General features: G+C 53.6%; 2 protein-coding genes across 26 annotated transcripts in view; one reads left to right on the forward strand and one right to left on the reverse strand.

Annotated features, from left to right (window-relative positions):
- Positions 1 to 14,489, reverse strand: part of YBEY (ybeY metalloendoribonuclease) — a 31,689-nt gene extending 17,200 nt beyond the window's left edge. For 2 of the 15 annotated variants that reach the window (XR_013414720.1, XM_077995250.1), the window contains exons 1-4: positions 14,405 to 14,489; positions 13,686 to 13,939; positions 9,117 to 9,245; positions 6,394 to 6,462 (exon numbers count right to left, since the gene is read on the reverse strand). Coding sequence is in view for 13 of the 15 variants with exons in the window: in XM_077995250.1 (XP_077851376.1) it covers positions 6,394 to 6,462; positions 9,117 to 9,245; positions 13,686 to 13,895 (408 nt within the window). In the remaining 2 variants the exon portion in view is untranslated. 15 annotated transcript variants of the gene reach the window in all.
- The window catches only part of MCM3AP (minichromosome maintenance complex component 3 associated protein), a 53,977-nt gene continuing 52,669 nt past the window's right edge, over positions 13,853 to 15,160 (forward strand). For 4 of the 11 annotated variants that reach the window (XR_013414721.1, XM_001118009.5, XM_077995267.1 and 1 more), the window contains exon 1: positions 14,550 to 15,088. The gene's annotated coding sequence lies outside the window, so the exon portion shown is untranslated. Of the gene's footprint in view, positions 14,177 to 14,203; positions 14,302 to 14,549; positions 15,089 to 15,160 lie in introns of those variants that run through there. The other 7 variants (XR_013414722.1, XR_013414723.1, XM_015132675.3 and 4 more) reach the window with 4 other exon arrangements.

A 15,160-nucleotide genomic window follows, 5' to 3' on the forward strand; every position in this document is an offset into this window, starting at 1 on the left:
TGCTCTGGGACCCCTGCAGTGAGGGGCCTGTGAACCCGCGCAGGGCAGCAGCCCCTCCCAGGGACCCTTCCTTTCCTGTAGTGTGGCGCCGGCCCACCTGGGAGCCTCAGGTCCCCCTCTTCCATCACGGAGGTAAAGTTGAGGCCGTGGACACTACCAGACTAATGATCCTGAAATAAAGATTTCATCCAGAAAGAGTTTAAGAAAACCTCAGCTCAGAAGCCAGAATCGGGAAGATCAATAGCTTTAGCCACATGGAATGTAAACATCCTGATGGGAAAAATACCACAAAGTCAAATTTAGTAACTAGGGACACCCGTTTATCACAGCTGTGGAGCAGACTCCCACTAAAGAAGTAGCGGTGCATGGTTCAATGCCTGTAGTCCCAGCATTTCAGAGGCTGAGGCAGGAGGATCACTTGAGCTCAGGAATTCAAGACCAGCCTGGGTCACATAACAAGACCCCGTCTCTACAAAAAGTAAATTAAAAAAACTAGTCAGGTGTGGTGATATGCACCTGTGATCTCAGCGGTTCTGGGGGCTGAGATGGGAGGATTGCTTGAGCCCAGGAGTTAGAAGCTGCAGTGAGCTGTGATGGAACCACGGCACTCTAGCCTGGACCACAGAGCAAGCCCCTGTCTCAAAAAATAAAACAAAAAAGTGAAAGAAGCAAGCTGTGTGTCACGTGATCCCTTTTGAGTTTAAAAAACAAACAAACGGAGAGTGCTAATGCTATAAATGCAGAGATCTCTACGTGCTGGTTTGCACCGACCGCTCTCGTTCCTGTAAAGCAAAGGTGAGTGCTGGGCAGTGGAGGGGCGGCTTCCTGTCCTCAGTTCAGTTTCCTTCTGTGCTCTGGGATTTCTTACCATGTGGATAGGCTACCTTGACTATTTCTTTTCTTTACTTTTTTTGTTACTTTTTTTATTGGGTGCAATTATGTTTCTTTGCTCTTTTAATGTTATTTACATATTTTTAAGTATTTATATAAGCTTTCATTCACCTCCCATTAGCACAGATTCCTTCATTCCCGAAGTTCCGCACAAGGAGGAACCCTGTCCCCGTGCTTCCATCCTTGAAAGTTTGCAGGTAGGAGACAGGATGGCCAGAGTTGCCACTGAGCTGCAGGGGCCTCCGCTCTGGCTGACCCGGCCTCAGAGCTCCCCAGGGAGAGCCACGTGGTGCCCACATGGATGGACGGGTGTGAGCACCAAAGAGCCCAGCACAGCTACTGGCAGTAACACTCACTTCTCTCAAAACCATCTTTTCCTGCCTCTTGAAGGTGATTCCGGAGACTCTGTGCTCCCGTTAAAAACTCAAACCAAAGCTCTGACTCCGTTTCCTCTTTTCAGAGTGACTTTCTAGCATGGCATTTCTCTTTCCTTCTATTAAATATTTCTCAACCGAATTTTTCATACAACAGAGGGAAGAAATGTCACAGGAAGTGGTGGTCTTTGGATGGCCTGGTCTTGCTGGGTTCACAGGGATGAAGGGCTCTGGCGTCCCGAGTGTCCGGTTAGGGCACAGCTGGGCTGGCTTAGCCTTGACTGGCCTGCAGGAGGGGTGGGGTCACACCTGAGGGTGGGGCAGGGGATGAGTTCACCCCCATATGCAGTCCCCCCTTCGTCCACCTTGGTCCCCCTGGGTGGGCTGAAGAGCTCAGAGCAGGCCCTGAAAGTGGACTTGGGCTGCTTGGCAGGGGTTTGGGGGTCTGGGTGCCTGGTACCTGGTAGTTAGGAGTGGGAGCTTCTCATGGCCACACCTCCTTGCCTGTGGTCAGGAGAGCGGGGCGGGGGGTGGTAGGTGGGGGTTCAGGGCATACTGTACACACCTGTACACCTGATAAGGTGGGTGACACTCATTGAGAGAGGTTGAAGATGACCCAGGGACCAAGGCAGCACATACGCATGGGTCAGAGCCCCCACGGGGCCAGCAGATCTGCAGATTTAATGCAACTCCAGTCAAGAATCCAGATTCTTTCTGGCACGCAAGGAGCTGAATCTGGGACACATACAGAAGGTGAAGGGCTGGGTGACTCCGGGAGCAGAAGGATGAGGAGGGACCTGCTCTGATGATCCTGTGGCTTGCAAGAGGGTCCAGAATCAGGACAGTGTGACTGGGGACAGTCTGGGCAGTGGTGACCCGTGAGCCCCCACTCCCAACTCCCAAGTTCCTAGAGTAGGACACTGCCCTGCATGGGTAAGAGGTGATGCTACTGCTGCCTGGGCCACGGGCGGCTCTTCCTCAGGTTTAGGTCAGTAGGGCATTTGCTCACATTCCCTAAAGAAAGAAAGGGTTGGGGCCAGGCACGGTGGCTCACACCTATAATGCCAGCGCTTTGGGAGGCCCAGGTGGATCGATCACTTGAGTTCAGGAATTTGAGCCCAGCCTGGCCAACATAGTGAAACCCTGTCTCTACTAAAAAATACAAAAATTAGCCAGGCGTGGTGGCACACACCTGTAGTACAAGCTACCTGGGAGGCTGAGGCAGGAGAATCACTCCAAAAAAAAAAAAAAAACATGATTGAGCTGGGCACGGTGTGGTGGCTCACACCTGTAATCCCAGCACTTTGGGAGGCTGAGGTGGGCAGATTACTTGAGGTCAGGAGTTCAAGCCTAGCCTGGTCAACACAGAGAAACCCTGTCTCTACAAAAACACAAAAATTAGCCGGGCATAGTGGTGCACACTTATAGTCCCAGCTGCTTGGGAGGCTGAGGCAGGAGAATGGCTTGAGCCCAGGAGGCAGAGGGTACAATGAGCTGAGATTGCACCTCTGCACTCCAGCCTGGGCAACAAAGCAAGACTCTATCTCAAAAACAAAACAGGCCAAGCACGGTGGCTCACGCCTATAATCCCAGCACTTTGGGAGGCCAAGGTAGGCGGATCACGAGGTCAGGAGATGGAGACCATCCTAGATAACACGGTGAAACCCTGTCTCTACTAAAAATACAAAAATATTAGCCAGACGTGGTGGCGGGCACCTGTAGTCCCAGCTACTCGGGAGGCTGAGGCAGGAGAATAGCATGAACCCAGGAGGCAGAAGTTGCAGTCAGCTGAAATCATGCCACTGCACTCCAGCCTGGGCAACAGAGCGAGACTCTGTCTCAAAAACAAAACAAAACTAAAAAAACCAGGGTTGTGTTCAATAATACATATAAATACTTCCAACCAGTAATACCTCCAAATCAAAAAAAAGAAAAACCAGTAAAAAGGGCAGAAGACACAAGCAGTCCCTTACAGCAGAGGGGATGAAGAGAGAGGCCGGGTGCAGTGGCTCACGCCTGTAATCCCAGCACTTTGGGAGGCTGAGGCAGGTGGGTCATGAGGTCAGGAGATCAAGACCATCCTGGCCAACATAGTGAAACCCTGTCTCTACTAAAAATACAACAACAACAAAAAGTTTGCTGGGCGTGGTGGTACACGCCTGTAGTCCCAGCTACTCGGGAGGCTGAGGCAGGAGAATCGTTTGAACCTGGGAGGCAGAGGTTGCAGTCAGAAATCATGCCACTGCACTCCAGCCTGGGCGACAGAGTAAGACTATGTCTCAAAAAAAGAAAGGCCGGGTGCGGTGGCTCAAGCCTGTAATCCCAGCACTTTGGGAGGCCGAGACGGGCGGATCACGAGGTCAGGAGATCAAGACCATCCTGGCTAACCCGGTGAAACCCCGTCTCTACTAAAAAATACAAAAAACTAGCCGGGCGAGGTGGCGAGCGCCTGTAGTCCCAGCTACTCCGGAGGCTGAGGCAGGAGAATGGCATGAACCCAGGAGGCGGAGCTTGCAGTGAGCTGAGATCCGGCCACTGCACTCCAGCCTGGGCGACAGAGCAAGACTCTGTCTCCAAAAAAAAAAAAGAAAAAAGAAAAAATAGATGAAGAGATAGCCTCATTGACGGTGGGACACATGGCAGCCCCAGCACACATCAGAGACCCTGTCCACCAGAGGGCTGGGACCACCCAGGCTGGGTCTGGGCCCCAGGGTCACTGGCTATGGGCTGCTGGGGGCACTAGTGGCCCAGCTCTGCAGTCGTGTCTGGGCACTACCCAGTAAAGCCAGACCCCCACGTCCTCAGCCCCCAGGAATTCCCAAGAAGCCCTGAGCGCCCCAGGATGTGAACAGAGGCTCCTGGGGCTGGGTTCTAACAGTAAACAGGAACCTCCAAAATCCCGCCCACAGCTGGCAGGTCTCCAGGCCTCTCAGTCTCTTAAGGGCTTTTGAATGTGAATCCCAACTGTGTGCTCTTGTTACAAGCTTGGATTAAAGCTGACTCTGTTTTCTATTTTCACCAGTACTTTTTCGACATTAAGCTAGTTCCACGGTAAACAGAACGCTCTCCATGGAAGGGCGCGGTGGTGCAGCGACTTCAGGAACAGAGGGTCCTGGCCTGTGTTCCTAAGGGGACAAGTCCAGGCTAAGACAGGACGCAAGTCCAGTGGAAAGGCATTTTCATGACCCTAAATCATTTTACAGGACAAACAGATGATCAGAATAGTAGCCCCAGATTTTAGGGCTCACGAGGGTCTCTGAGGTGCTGCTCCGAGGCCTCCCCATGGCCCGGCTAGAGCGGTGTCGGTGGCCAGGGGGCCGGGTCGGGAGGCCCGGGGGAACCAGCGCCCTTGCGACGCGCTGCCCTGATGAAGTCGCGTGCGCTGGCGCTGAAACGCCAAGGTTTACTCGAATATCCGAATACTCAGGAGGTAAAGCAGGAAATACTGACGCAAGAGCCTTTTCTATGGAAGGACGGGCTGCGGGACCCAAACCCCTCGAGCCCCTTCCTCTCCGGGGGCGCAGGCTCCAGGCAGGGACCCCCGGGAAGGACGCAGGCTCCGGGCAGGGACCCCCGGGAAGGGCGCAGGCTCCGGGCAGGGACCCCCGGGAAGGGCGCAGGCTCCGGGCAGGGACCCCCGGGAAGGGCGCAGGCTCCGGGCAGGGACCCCCGGGAAGGGCGCAGGCTCCGGGCAGGGACCCCCGGGAAGGGCGCAGGCTCCGGGCAGGGACCCCCGGGAAGGGCGCAGGCTCCGGGCAGGGACCCCCGGGAAGGGCGCAGGCTCCGGGCAGGGACCCCCGGGAAGGGCGCAGGCTCCGGGCAGGGACGGGTAAGAGGCGAGCGCTGCGTGGTGCTCCCAGGCGGGGGCCACGCGTTCCCGGAACTCCGGACGCCCTCTCGATGCCACGGCTCGGAACCGTCTTATTTACAATTATGAAAAATACCCGACGTGCTGTGAAAGAAATGAGAGGAAGTTCCCCCCGTATATTCATTTGTTATTTATCTGTGTGGGACCCCGGCTCCCCGCAGCCCCCACCCCTGCCCCGTCCTGCTTTCAGCTCCCTCCGAAGAGGTCCCGGGTCAGGGGCTGCAGCCGGGTCCCAGTGCGTCGGCCCAGCTCGTCCAGCACCGCCTTCTCCTTCTGGAACATCTGGAAGGAACGAAGCGCGCTGGGCCCTCCCCAGGGAAGGGGTCCGCGCCCCACTCTCAGGGGTCGCCTCCTCGGGACGCCCCTCCCACAGGGTTTGGGGGAACCTGGCCGCCCGCGCGGCTCTAGCTCAGGCCGAAGGGCGGGACCCGCCTCCTGGCATCTTAACCAGGACCTGAGCTCAGCGAGTGCCCACAGGCTGGGAGAAGAAGCGGGGCTGCGAGAGGGAAGGGGAGCGCGGGAGGGGGAAGGGGGGAGGGGGAGGAGCGCTCACTGCAACCTCCGCCTCCTGGGTTCAAGCGATTCGCCTGCCTCAGCCTCCGGAGTAGCTGGGATTACAGGCGCCCGCCACCACGCCCGGCTAATTATTGTATTTTTAGTAGAGACAGGGTTTCACCATGTTGGCCAGGCTGATCCCGAACTCCTGACCTCAAGTGATCCACCCTCCTCGGCCTCCCAAAGTGCTGGGATTACCAGCGTGAGCCACTGCCCCCAGCGAACTTTTTCTTTTTTTAATGAAAAAGGTTTTTCATGACTTTCACAGAAGCGGATGGTTTGCTCGCCAACACAGGATTGTGTGCGTGTTAACCACGTGGACCGCAGCCCGCGTGGGCCTCTGTAGACAGAGCGCCTGGGCCTGGGGGAAACCAACCTTGAGTTCACTTAGTGCAGAGCTCCCGCCCCGCCCCGGGTCTGGCCTAGTCTCTAGCTGACTGGACGTTTTTGACCAAGCACCACTTGCTAGTGTCAGCTGTGGCTCTCGGCCTCGCACACAGACCGCTTTTCTTAGTGAACACATTCAGCTGGAAGTATCTGGGGAGCCCCGTGTTGAAAGCAAGCATCTGAGTCATTTTTCCAAGGGCAGGTCTGAGGTCCAGTTTCTGCGGGGGTGGTCAGGATGGAGGGTGGGGGCTGGCAGGGGCCTGGGGCAGCCTCCTTCCCCCACACACCCCCTGGGTAGCGGGAGGATGGGCTCCTTACCTGTTGCCACTCCGCCTCCGTGCTGTGTGTGAAGCCCAGCAAGTGACAGAGTCCGTGGGTGGCCGTCATCTGTCAGAATAATTTCAAACCGGCTCAGAGGATGACCCCACAGGAAGCTGCCCCTTCAGGGACACCCCAGGGCCACAGGCTGCTCTTGGTGCATGGCTGCAGGACCCCAGGGCTGCTGTGAGACCCCCGCGCAGGAATCACAGGCACTCGGCCTCAGCTCCCTTCCATCTAAAAGGGAAAGCAGGCAAGCCCCTTTCAGACTCTTTAGTCAATGTGGAGTGCTGTTCGGCCGCACCGTGCTGGGGAGGGCCCCCAGGATGCAGCTGTCCAGCCACAGGAGTAACGGACAAGGAGGGTGGATTATGAAGAAGTGAGGAGGGGTGGGTGCCGCAAGGTTGGGGGGTAGTGGGGCACTGGCCGGGGTGGCCTCCCTGCCCTAAGAGGTACGAGGCAAGGGCACAGTCCACACCCCAGGCCCAACCCCTAGGAGGGGCAGTGCCCCAGTTAGAGGGCGGGGCCTCCAGTGGCCCCTGATTTTACTGAACACTGTGGGTAGAGCTTTGGTGCACAGGCAGCACGGGGAGTGGAGAAGAGGTATGAAGGCACAGGGGAAGGGAGGTGCAACTGCTGGTGACTCGGGAAGACCCACATTTACCATGTCCTCCTGGAGACAGGGCTGGATTAAAGCCCACAGGGGAGGGGCACCCAGATGGAGCCCAGAGCTGGGGGAGGAGGAAGAGGAGGGAGGGCCTGTGGACCCTGAGCAGGCACAGCACCAAGGGGGCTTATGGAGCCACATGGGCCACAGCAGTAGTACTCCCCTGGGATTTGGGTGGAGGGAGGAGGGAGACCTGGGAGGTGGGTATCCTTGGGGCTGGTGTGAGGCGCCTGGAGACATGAAGGACAAAGCAGGGTACATGGAGGGTGCAGCTGAGAGCCAGCCCTGAGCAGAGCTGTCCTGGCCTGTGGCCATGATGATGAAGTCCTGGGATAGTGGACTGGCCCTCCATTCAGGTTAATAGGGAGCCCCACGGAGAGGGCTCTGGGCCCGAGGAAGAAATGCCAGGGGCAGACCAGGGAACAGAATCTCAGGAGGTTTGGGGAAAATGGAAGCAGATGTCCTCATGCCCCCCACAGTTGCTGGCCACAGAGATCCCAGGGCTGAATCTCGGGCTGGGCCACTTCCTGTCACTCTCAGAAGCTTCCCCTTCGCCAGCAGGGTATGTGTGGCGGGCACGTCCCACCCAGGTCTGGGGGGAGCAGTTGGCGCCCAGCCCAGGTTCCTGTGTGGCCGTCCCAGCCTTTCCCGCTGGGTCTGGCTGGGAAGCTCTGCTTCAAACCACACACATGCACTTGGATCCCCAAGGACGACTCAGGGCACGGCTGTTCAGTCAAAGGAGGCCAAGTCAAGTATGATTCACTCATACATGGCTTTTCAGAATACCTTTTGGTTTTTTTTTTTTTGGCATCAAGCTGCTGAAACCACCTGTGCAAAGATGATGACAGTGAGAGAAGTCTGGCACAGCTGACTCCATCTCAGTCCTGGGCACAGGCCGAGCTAACCACAGGAGGAATTTAATCTAGAGTTTAACTTGCGTGGCTGACTCCACCTCGCTTCTAGTCTCACAGGTTGGCTGTCCCCACTCAGTCCTGGGTACAGGCCAAGTTAACTATGGGAGGAATTTAATCTAGAGTTTAACTTTGAATCAGGAATAGTAATCATCCCTCCCTAAAACGAATCCCCTCCTTGCTCAGGACCGAAACCACCTCTGTAAAGCTAGTGAAGGGCCACAAGATGAGGACAATGGGAGGGGCCTGAATTCTGCTCAGATGTAGGTGTCCTGAGGAGAGCCAGCCAGCAGCTCTTCTTCCCCAGCTTGCCTTGCTCTGATTCCTTGCTGCTCAGGAGTCATGCAGCCAGAGGTCACAAGATTTGTGACTGCCCCAATTGCTCCCCAATAAGATAACGTCAATAGTAGAACCTAAGAATGGTCTTTTGGGACGTTTTTCAGACTTTTGAGTGCTGGCAACCTACAGACTCCACCTGGACCTGAGACTCATGACTCAGCTGATTCTGTGGCTCCACCCAGAGGTGGACTCAGCGGACAAAAATCATTTATATCCCATGGTCTGTCCCCAACCAATCAGCAGCACCCATTCCCTAGTCCCTGCCTGCCAAATTGCCCATGAAAACCCTAGCCTCTGAGTTCTCTGGAAGATTGAATAATAACTCGTCTTTCCACTTGGCTAGCTCTGTGTTAAACTCTTTCTCTACTGCAATACAACGGTCTCAGTGAATTGGTTTTGTCTGTTCAGTGGGCAGGAAGAACCCATAGGCGGATTACACTGAGGAGAAACAGATCTGGAAGGTGGTGGAGGCTCCAACCTCTGTACTTCTGGCAGCTCAGAAAGAAGCTGATCCAGCAGGTCTGGGTTAGCTCAACATAGTCTGCTGTATTCCAGAGATAAAAGCTGAGAAGGCTTCTCTGGGAGCTTCTGTGTTTTCACAGCATGTTCTCTCTCTCCTCCAACTGTCACATGAGGCATGCAGTTCCTACCCAGCCTGGGTGCTCCTCACACCCTGCTTACAGGTTCTTCCCCCAGTGGCCCTTATGGTACCCATGGACACACAGGATGCAGGGCTGTGATCTCGACCCCTTTGTATGGCCCATGTTCCATGCGCCAGGTTATATGATTTCAGCATCCCCGCTTACAGTCAGGACGTCATTGTAATCTTCATCTTCTTTACACTGATGGAAGATATACTCCACCCCTAGGAAAATGTCTCCCAAATTGTAGTCATCTGGAAATTCAGGCAGGGGAAATTCACCAGCTTTCAGATGCTAAAAAATGAGGAAATGCAGACTTAGAGAACAGGAATCGTAACCCAACCACAGGTTGACAGGTTTCATCCTGGTTATTCCCAAGGCAAATAAGCACTTGCTCTCTGACCAAATCACTTTTTTTTTTTTTTTTTTTGAGACGGAGTTTCGCTCTTGTTGCCCAGGCTGCAGTGGAATGGCACAATCTTGGCTCGCTGCAACCTCTGCCTCCTGGGTTCAAGCGATTCTCCTGTCTCAGTCTCCTGAGTAGCTGGGATTACAGGCGCATGCCACCGTGCCCAGTTTATTTTTGTTATTTATTTATTTTTTTGAGACGGAGTTTTGCTCTTGTTGCCCAGGCTGGAGTGTCCACCTCCTGGGTTCAAGCGATTCTCCTGCCTCAGCCTAGCGAGTAGGTGGGACTACAGGTATGCGCCGTCACGCTCGGCTAATTTTGTATTTTTAGTAGAGACTGGGTTTCTCCATGTTGGTCAGGCTGGTCTCAAACTCCCGACCTCAGGTGATCCACCCGCCTTGGCCTCCCAAACTGCTGGGATTATAGGCATGAGCCACCGCGCCTGGCCTAATTTTTGTATTTTTAGTAGAGATGGTGTTTCATGGGTCAGGCTAGTCTCGAACTCCTGACCTCAGGTGGTCTGCCTGCCTCGGCCTCCCTGAGTGCTGGGATTACAGGCGTGAGCCACTGTGCCAGCCACCCAAATCACTCGAAAGCTGCATGTCTAAGGCCAGGGTAGCAGCTGGGTCTGTGGCAGGGTGGGTTGCCCAGCCAACTGTACACAAGTGCCCTGAATTGTTTCCATTGTGAAAATCGTCAGAATAGCCAGGCGTGGTGGTTCATACCTGTAATCCCAGCACTTTGGGAGGCCGAGGTGGGCAGATCACGAGGTCAGGGGTTTGACACCAGCCTGACCAACATGGTGAAACCCCGTCTCTACTAAAAATACAAAAATTAGCCAGGTGTGATGGCACATGCCTTAACCCAGCTACTCGGGAGGCTGAGGCAGGAGAATCGCTTGAACCTGGGAGGCAGAGGTTGCAGTGAGCCCCTACACTGCGCCATTGCACTCCAGTCTGGCTGACAGAGCAAGACTCCGTCTCAAAAAAAAAAAAAAAAAGGAAGTTGTCAGAATCAAAATAGAGCCATTAGGGTTATACAAACAAATCAAAAAACCTGACAAATAGAACTAGGGAAAGCTATGAAGAGAGGATTCTCATACTTTCATACCTGATAACAAAAACTGTCAGTAAAGACTGCAAAAACTGCAACAAAGGCCATGACAACCTTACACAAACACAAAATGCAACCTTGCACAAAGGCTATAACAACTTTACACACACACACACACAATGCAACCTTGCACAAAGGCTATGACAACCTGACAACCTTACACACACACAGAACTTCTGTAAGGATAATCAGCCTAGCAACTGCCTGTCCAACCTTGGACGGGCATTAACCTTGTTATTGATCTTTGTAACCAAGGACCATTATCTCAAAACAATTATTTTTTCCTTTAAAACCCTTTGCCAGGCCGGGCTCAGTGACCCACGCCTATAATCCCAACACTTTGGAAGGCAGAGGCGGGTAGATCACCTGAGGTCAGGAGTTCTAGACCAGCTTGGCCAACATGGTGAAACCCTGACTTTACTAAAAATACAAAAAAAAAAAAAAAAAAATTAGCCAGATGTGATGGCGGGCGCCTGTAATCCCAGCTACTCAGGAGGCTGAGGCAGGAGAATCGCTTGAACCTGAGAGGTGGAGGTTGCAGTGAGCCGAGATTGCACTCCAGCCTGGGTGACAGACAGAGCAAGATTCCGTCTCAAAAAAAAAAAAAAGAAAAGAAAAAAAAAAACCTTTGCCTTCCTTTACCTCCTTGAATATGCACAGTCTACTATGGCATGTGGTATGTGTATTTTCACTGCAATGCTCTATCCCAAATAAACATCCTTTTATTTAAAAACCTGTTTGTTGTTTAGGTTGATATCACCTTGTCATATGGCTTTTCATTTCTTTCATCCCTCCCAATGCAGAATCACACAGATCCACAACCTCTACAGAGTTAAACCATCACATGAACACGATTGTACATTTCTGTTCTTTCTACTTGGTATTTTGTCCTAAAGAGTCTTTCACATTTTCCACATAAAGACTATAAAGACCAGCCCACTTAGTTAAGGACTGTTCACACTAAGTCAGTCACCTATGGCTGGATATTTAGGGTGCTCCTTTTATTTTCCTATTACAGAAAACAGTAACTTTTCTTTTTTTGGGACAGGGTCTCACTCTGCGGCCCAGGGTGGATGGAGTGCAGAGGTGCAATCTTGGCTCACTGCAGCCTCAGTTTCTTGAGCTCAGGCGATCCTCTCACCTCAGCCTCCTGAGTAGCTGGGACTACAGGTTTGCACACCACCATGCCCAGCTAATTGTTGTTTTTATTTTTTGTAGAAACAAGGTTTGACTATGTTGCCCAGACTGGTCTTGAACTCCTGGGCTCAAGTGATCCTCCCACCTTAGCTTCCCAAAGTGCTAGGATTATAGGCCCAGCCAATAAATTAACATTTTAAGACATTTTTACATGATTCAGTATTTTCTTTTTTTTTTTTTTCCTTTGAGACGGAGTCTCTCTCTGTTGCCAGGCTGGAGTATAGTGGCGTGATCTCAGTTCACTGCAACCTCCGACTCCCTGGTTCAAGCGATTTTCCTGCCTCAGCCTCCCGAGTAGCTGGGATTACAGGCACGTGCCACCAAGCCCAGCTAACTTTTTTTGTATTTTTAGTAGAGACGGGGTTTCACCATGTTGGCCAGGATGGTCTCGAACTCCTGACATCATGACCCACCCACCTCGGCCTCCCAAAGTGCTGGGATTACAGGCGTGAGCCACTGTACCCTGCCTCTTCTGTCTTTTGGTTTATTGTCTTGGGTGTGTCACTACTGGACTAAAGGATACGTCTGTTTGAAATGCTCTTGGAGTAGATTTGCCAAGTTGCTTTCCCAAAGGATTGCTCCAATTCCTGCTGCTACAATGTGGGAAGCCTTGAATGAAGTCACGTACAGAATGTAGATAATAACCTGACTGCTATCACATCGAGTCTGTTGGAAATATTTACCCCAGTCTGTTACTTTCAGTGTTGTTTTGATTTTTCCAATGTGCACATATTCATTAACGAATCCCGCTTAAAATTGCAAAAATATTGCAGAAGCACTTTGCTTCTCTCTTTTAATTCACTGAGAGCATTAGGAGGGGAAGGGGGTGGCCGCTAGTCACCTTTTTCTTTTCTTTTTTTTTTTTTCTGAGACAGAGTTTCCCTCTTGTTGCCCAGGCTGGAGTGTAATGGTGCGATCTCGGCTCACTGCAACCTCCACCTCAGGGGTTCAAGCGATTCTCCTGCCTCAGCCTCCCAGGTAGCTAGGATTACAGGCACACTGCGCCCCTCCCCCCACACACCCAGCTAATTTTTTGTGTTTTTAGTAGAGGCAGAGTTTCACCATGTTGGCCAGGCTGATCTCGAACTCCTGACCTCAGGTGATCCACCTGCCTTGGGCTCCCAAAGTGCTGGGATTATCAGCATGAGCCATCATGCCCGGCTGTTACCTTTCTTTTTCTGCTGGCTTACCGGTGTAATTGTGGCCTCTGGGTGACGGCCATCGATCAGTGGAGGCTGAATATACTGCTCTCTCTACTTTTGTGTGTATTTGGAAATTTTCAAAATTAAAATTAAAAATCATGTCTGTAATATATATACTTATATGCGCCACAGAGCCTAGCCTATAATATAATTAATACAGGAAATTTAGGCTGGGCGCCGTGGCTCACGCCTGTAATCCCAACACTCTGGGAGGCCGAGGCAGGCAGATCACCTGAGGTCAGGAGTTGAAGAGCAGCCTGGCCAACATGGTGAAACTTCTGTCTCTACTAAAAATACCCCCCCCCAAAAAAATTAACCCACTTTGGGAGGCCAACGTGGGCGGATCACGAGGTCAGGAGATCGAGACCATCCTGGCTAACACGGTGAAACCCCGTCTCTACTACAAATACAAAAAACTAGCAGGGCGCGGTGGCGGGCGCCTGTAGTCCCAGTTACTGGGAGGCTGAGGCAGGAGAATGGCGTAAACCCGGAAGGCGGAGCTTGCAGTGAGCCGAGATCGCGCCACTGCATTCCAGCCTGGGCGACACAGCAAGACTCCGTCTCAAAAAAAAAAAAAAAAAAAATAGCCAGGTGTGGTGGCCCACATCTGTAGTCCCACCTACTGGGGAGGCTGAGGCAAAAGAATCACTTGAAGCAGGCAGGGAGGTTGCAGTGAGCCGAGATCGCACCACTGCACTCCAGCCTGGGTGACAGAGCAAGACTCCGTCTTAATTAAAGAAAAAAAAAAAAGACAGGAAATTTACTCTGGGAAGGTAGGCTAGACAAGAGGAACCCTTTTTTTTTTTTTTTTACCTCATGAAATGGAAAAGAAAGCACATCGGTTGGGACGTTTCTACCTCTGTAGATTCTATTAATGTGCTGAATATTCTTGTTGTCAACACAGATGATCCCCAGGTCAAATTTCTGCACTCCTAAAATCCTCCTTACAATCTCGATCTTACTGCGAAGTGGCGCTCTCCTGATGGGGATGACTCGCTGCAGGTTTCTAATCACCAAACTCATTTCACGAAGAATAACCAGCCCTTTAAAAATGTTTGCAACGGAACCTGGGGTTAAGGTGTAAGAGAAGACCAATCAGTACAAGTGATAACACATTCTGTAAAAATACACATGCACACGCAATCAAATCACTTTATTTGGTGGAACTGATTGAAAAATCTTAAGGTAATTTACATTTACCACAAGGAGGATGCAACAACGAGGGGCTATGGAAGGACGCCGCGGAATCAGGCCGGGACTCCAGGAGGGCGGAGCGGAAGGAGCGGTTCCCAGAGAAGGGACAGGTGCACTGTGCGCGCGGGGCGAGGCGCGCGAGAACGCGGCGGGTGCGGGGGAGGGACGCGGCCGGGGAGGGACGCTGCGGAGGAGGGAACGGGCTGGAATGGGGAGCACAGAATGGGGGACACAGGTAAGCGCTGGGGCCAGGTCCTCTGGGGTCTGGGGCGCCCGCAGACCGACGGGGGTGAATGCGACGCTCTCGCTTGGGAGACTAGAAACCCGCCCAGACGTACCGATGTCTGGACCCGGCAAAAGGCGCGACAGCTGGCGGACCCTCCCGACCGGAAGCCCCGCCGCCGAGCCGGTTGGGGAGAGCGGAACCGGATCGCAGCGGGCGGGGCGGAACACGGTAGTGCCGAGCGAACCGGAAGTCGGTCCGCGGCGTTTCCTGCCCGCGGAGGGCAGCGCTGAGTATCGCGGCAGCGGCCTGTGTTTGCGCCTCTAGTCCTTCCGAGGGGCCCGAGGGCAGCGCGGGCCTCGGGGTCCTGCGGCTAGACGGTGAGCGTGGGGGCTGGGCCGGCGCCGGGGGCGCCGTTTCCTTCCCCCGCGCACGTCCGCGCGCCCGGGCCTCCACATCGTCGCTAACGGAGCGTTGCGGCGCCGGCGGCCCCTGGCGAGCCCGGGGCAGTACAGTGACCAGGCCGGCCCGGGCCCACCGCGCGGCCTCCGCCGTTTCGGGCTGTGCTGGGTGGAAGATTAGGCTCCCCGGCACGCCGTCCCCGCCGAGAGGCCGCAGCTCCGTGGCAGCGCCCTCGCCCTTCCAGCCGGCTCGAGGGTGGTCGCCAGGGCGCGATAAAGGAATGTGAGACAGTGGTTAGCGCTCCAGCCGCTCCGAGGGAAGCCAGGCAGCGTTACGCTGAGTTCTCCGGCTGTAGAGATTGGAGGAAGACAGGAGAAATTCGTCTCTAAGCTGTAAGGTGGAACAGCATTTATCTTCTTACTACCAATGGAGGTTTTTCATGAATTTACTAACTCAGTAAAAAGAGTCG

The sequence above is a fragment of the Macaca mulatta genome, chromosome 3 (genome assembly GCF_049350105.2).
Source record: "Macaca mulatta isolate MMU2019108-1 chromosome 3, T2T-MMU8v2.0, whole genome shotgun sequence".
Lineage (NCBI taxonomy): Eukaryota > Metazoa > Chordata > Mammalia > Primates > Cercopithecidae > Macaca > Macaca mulatta.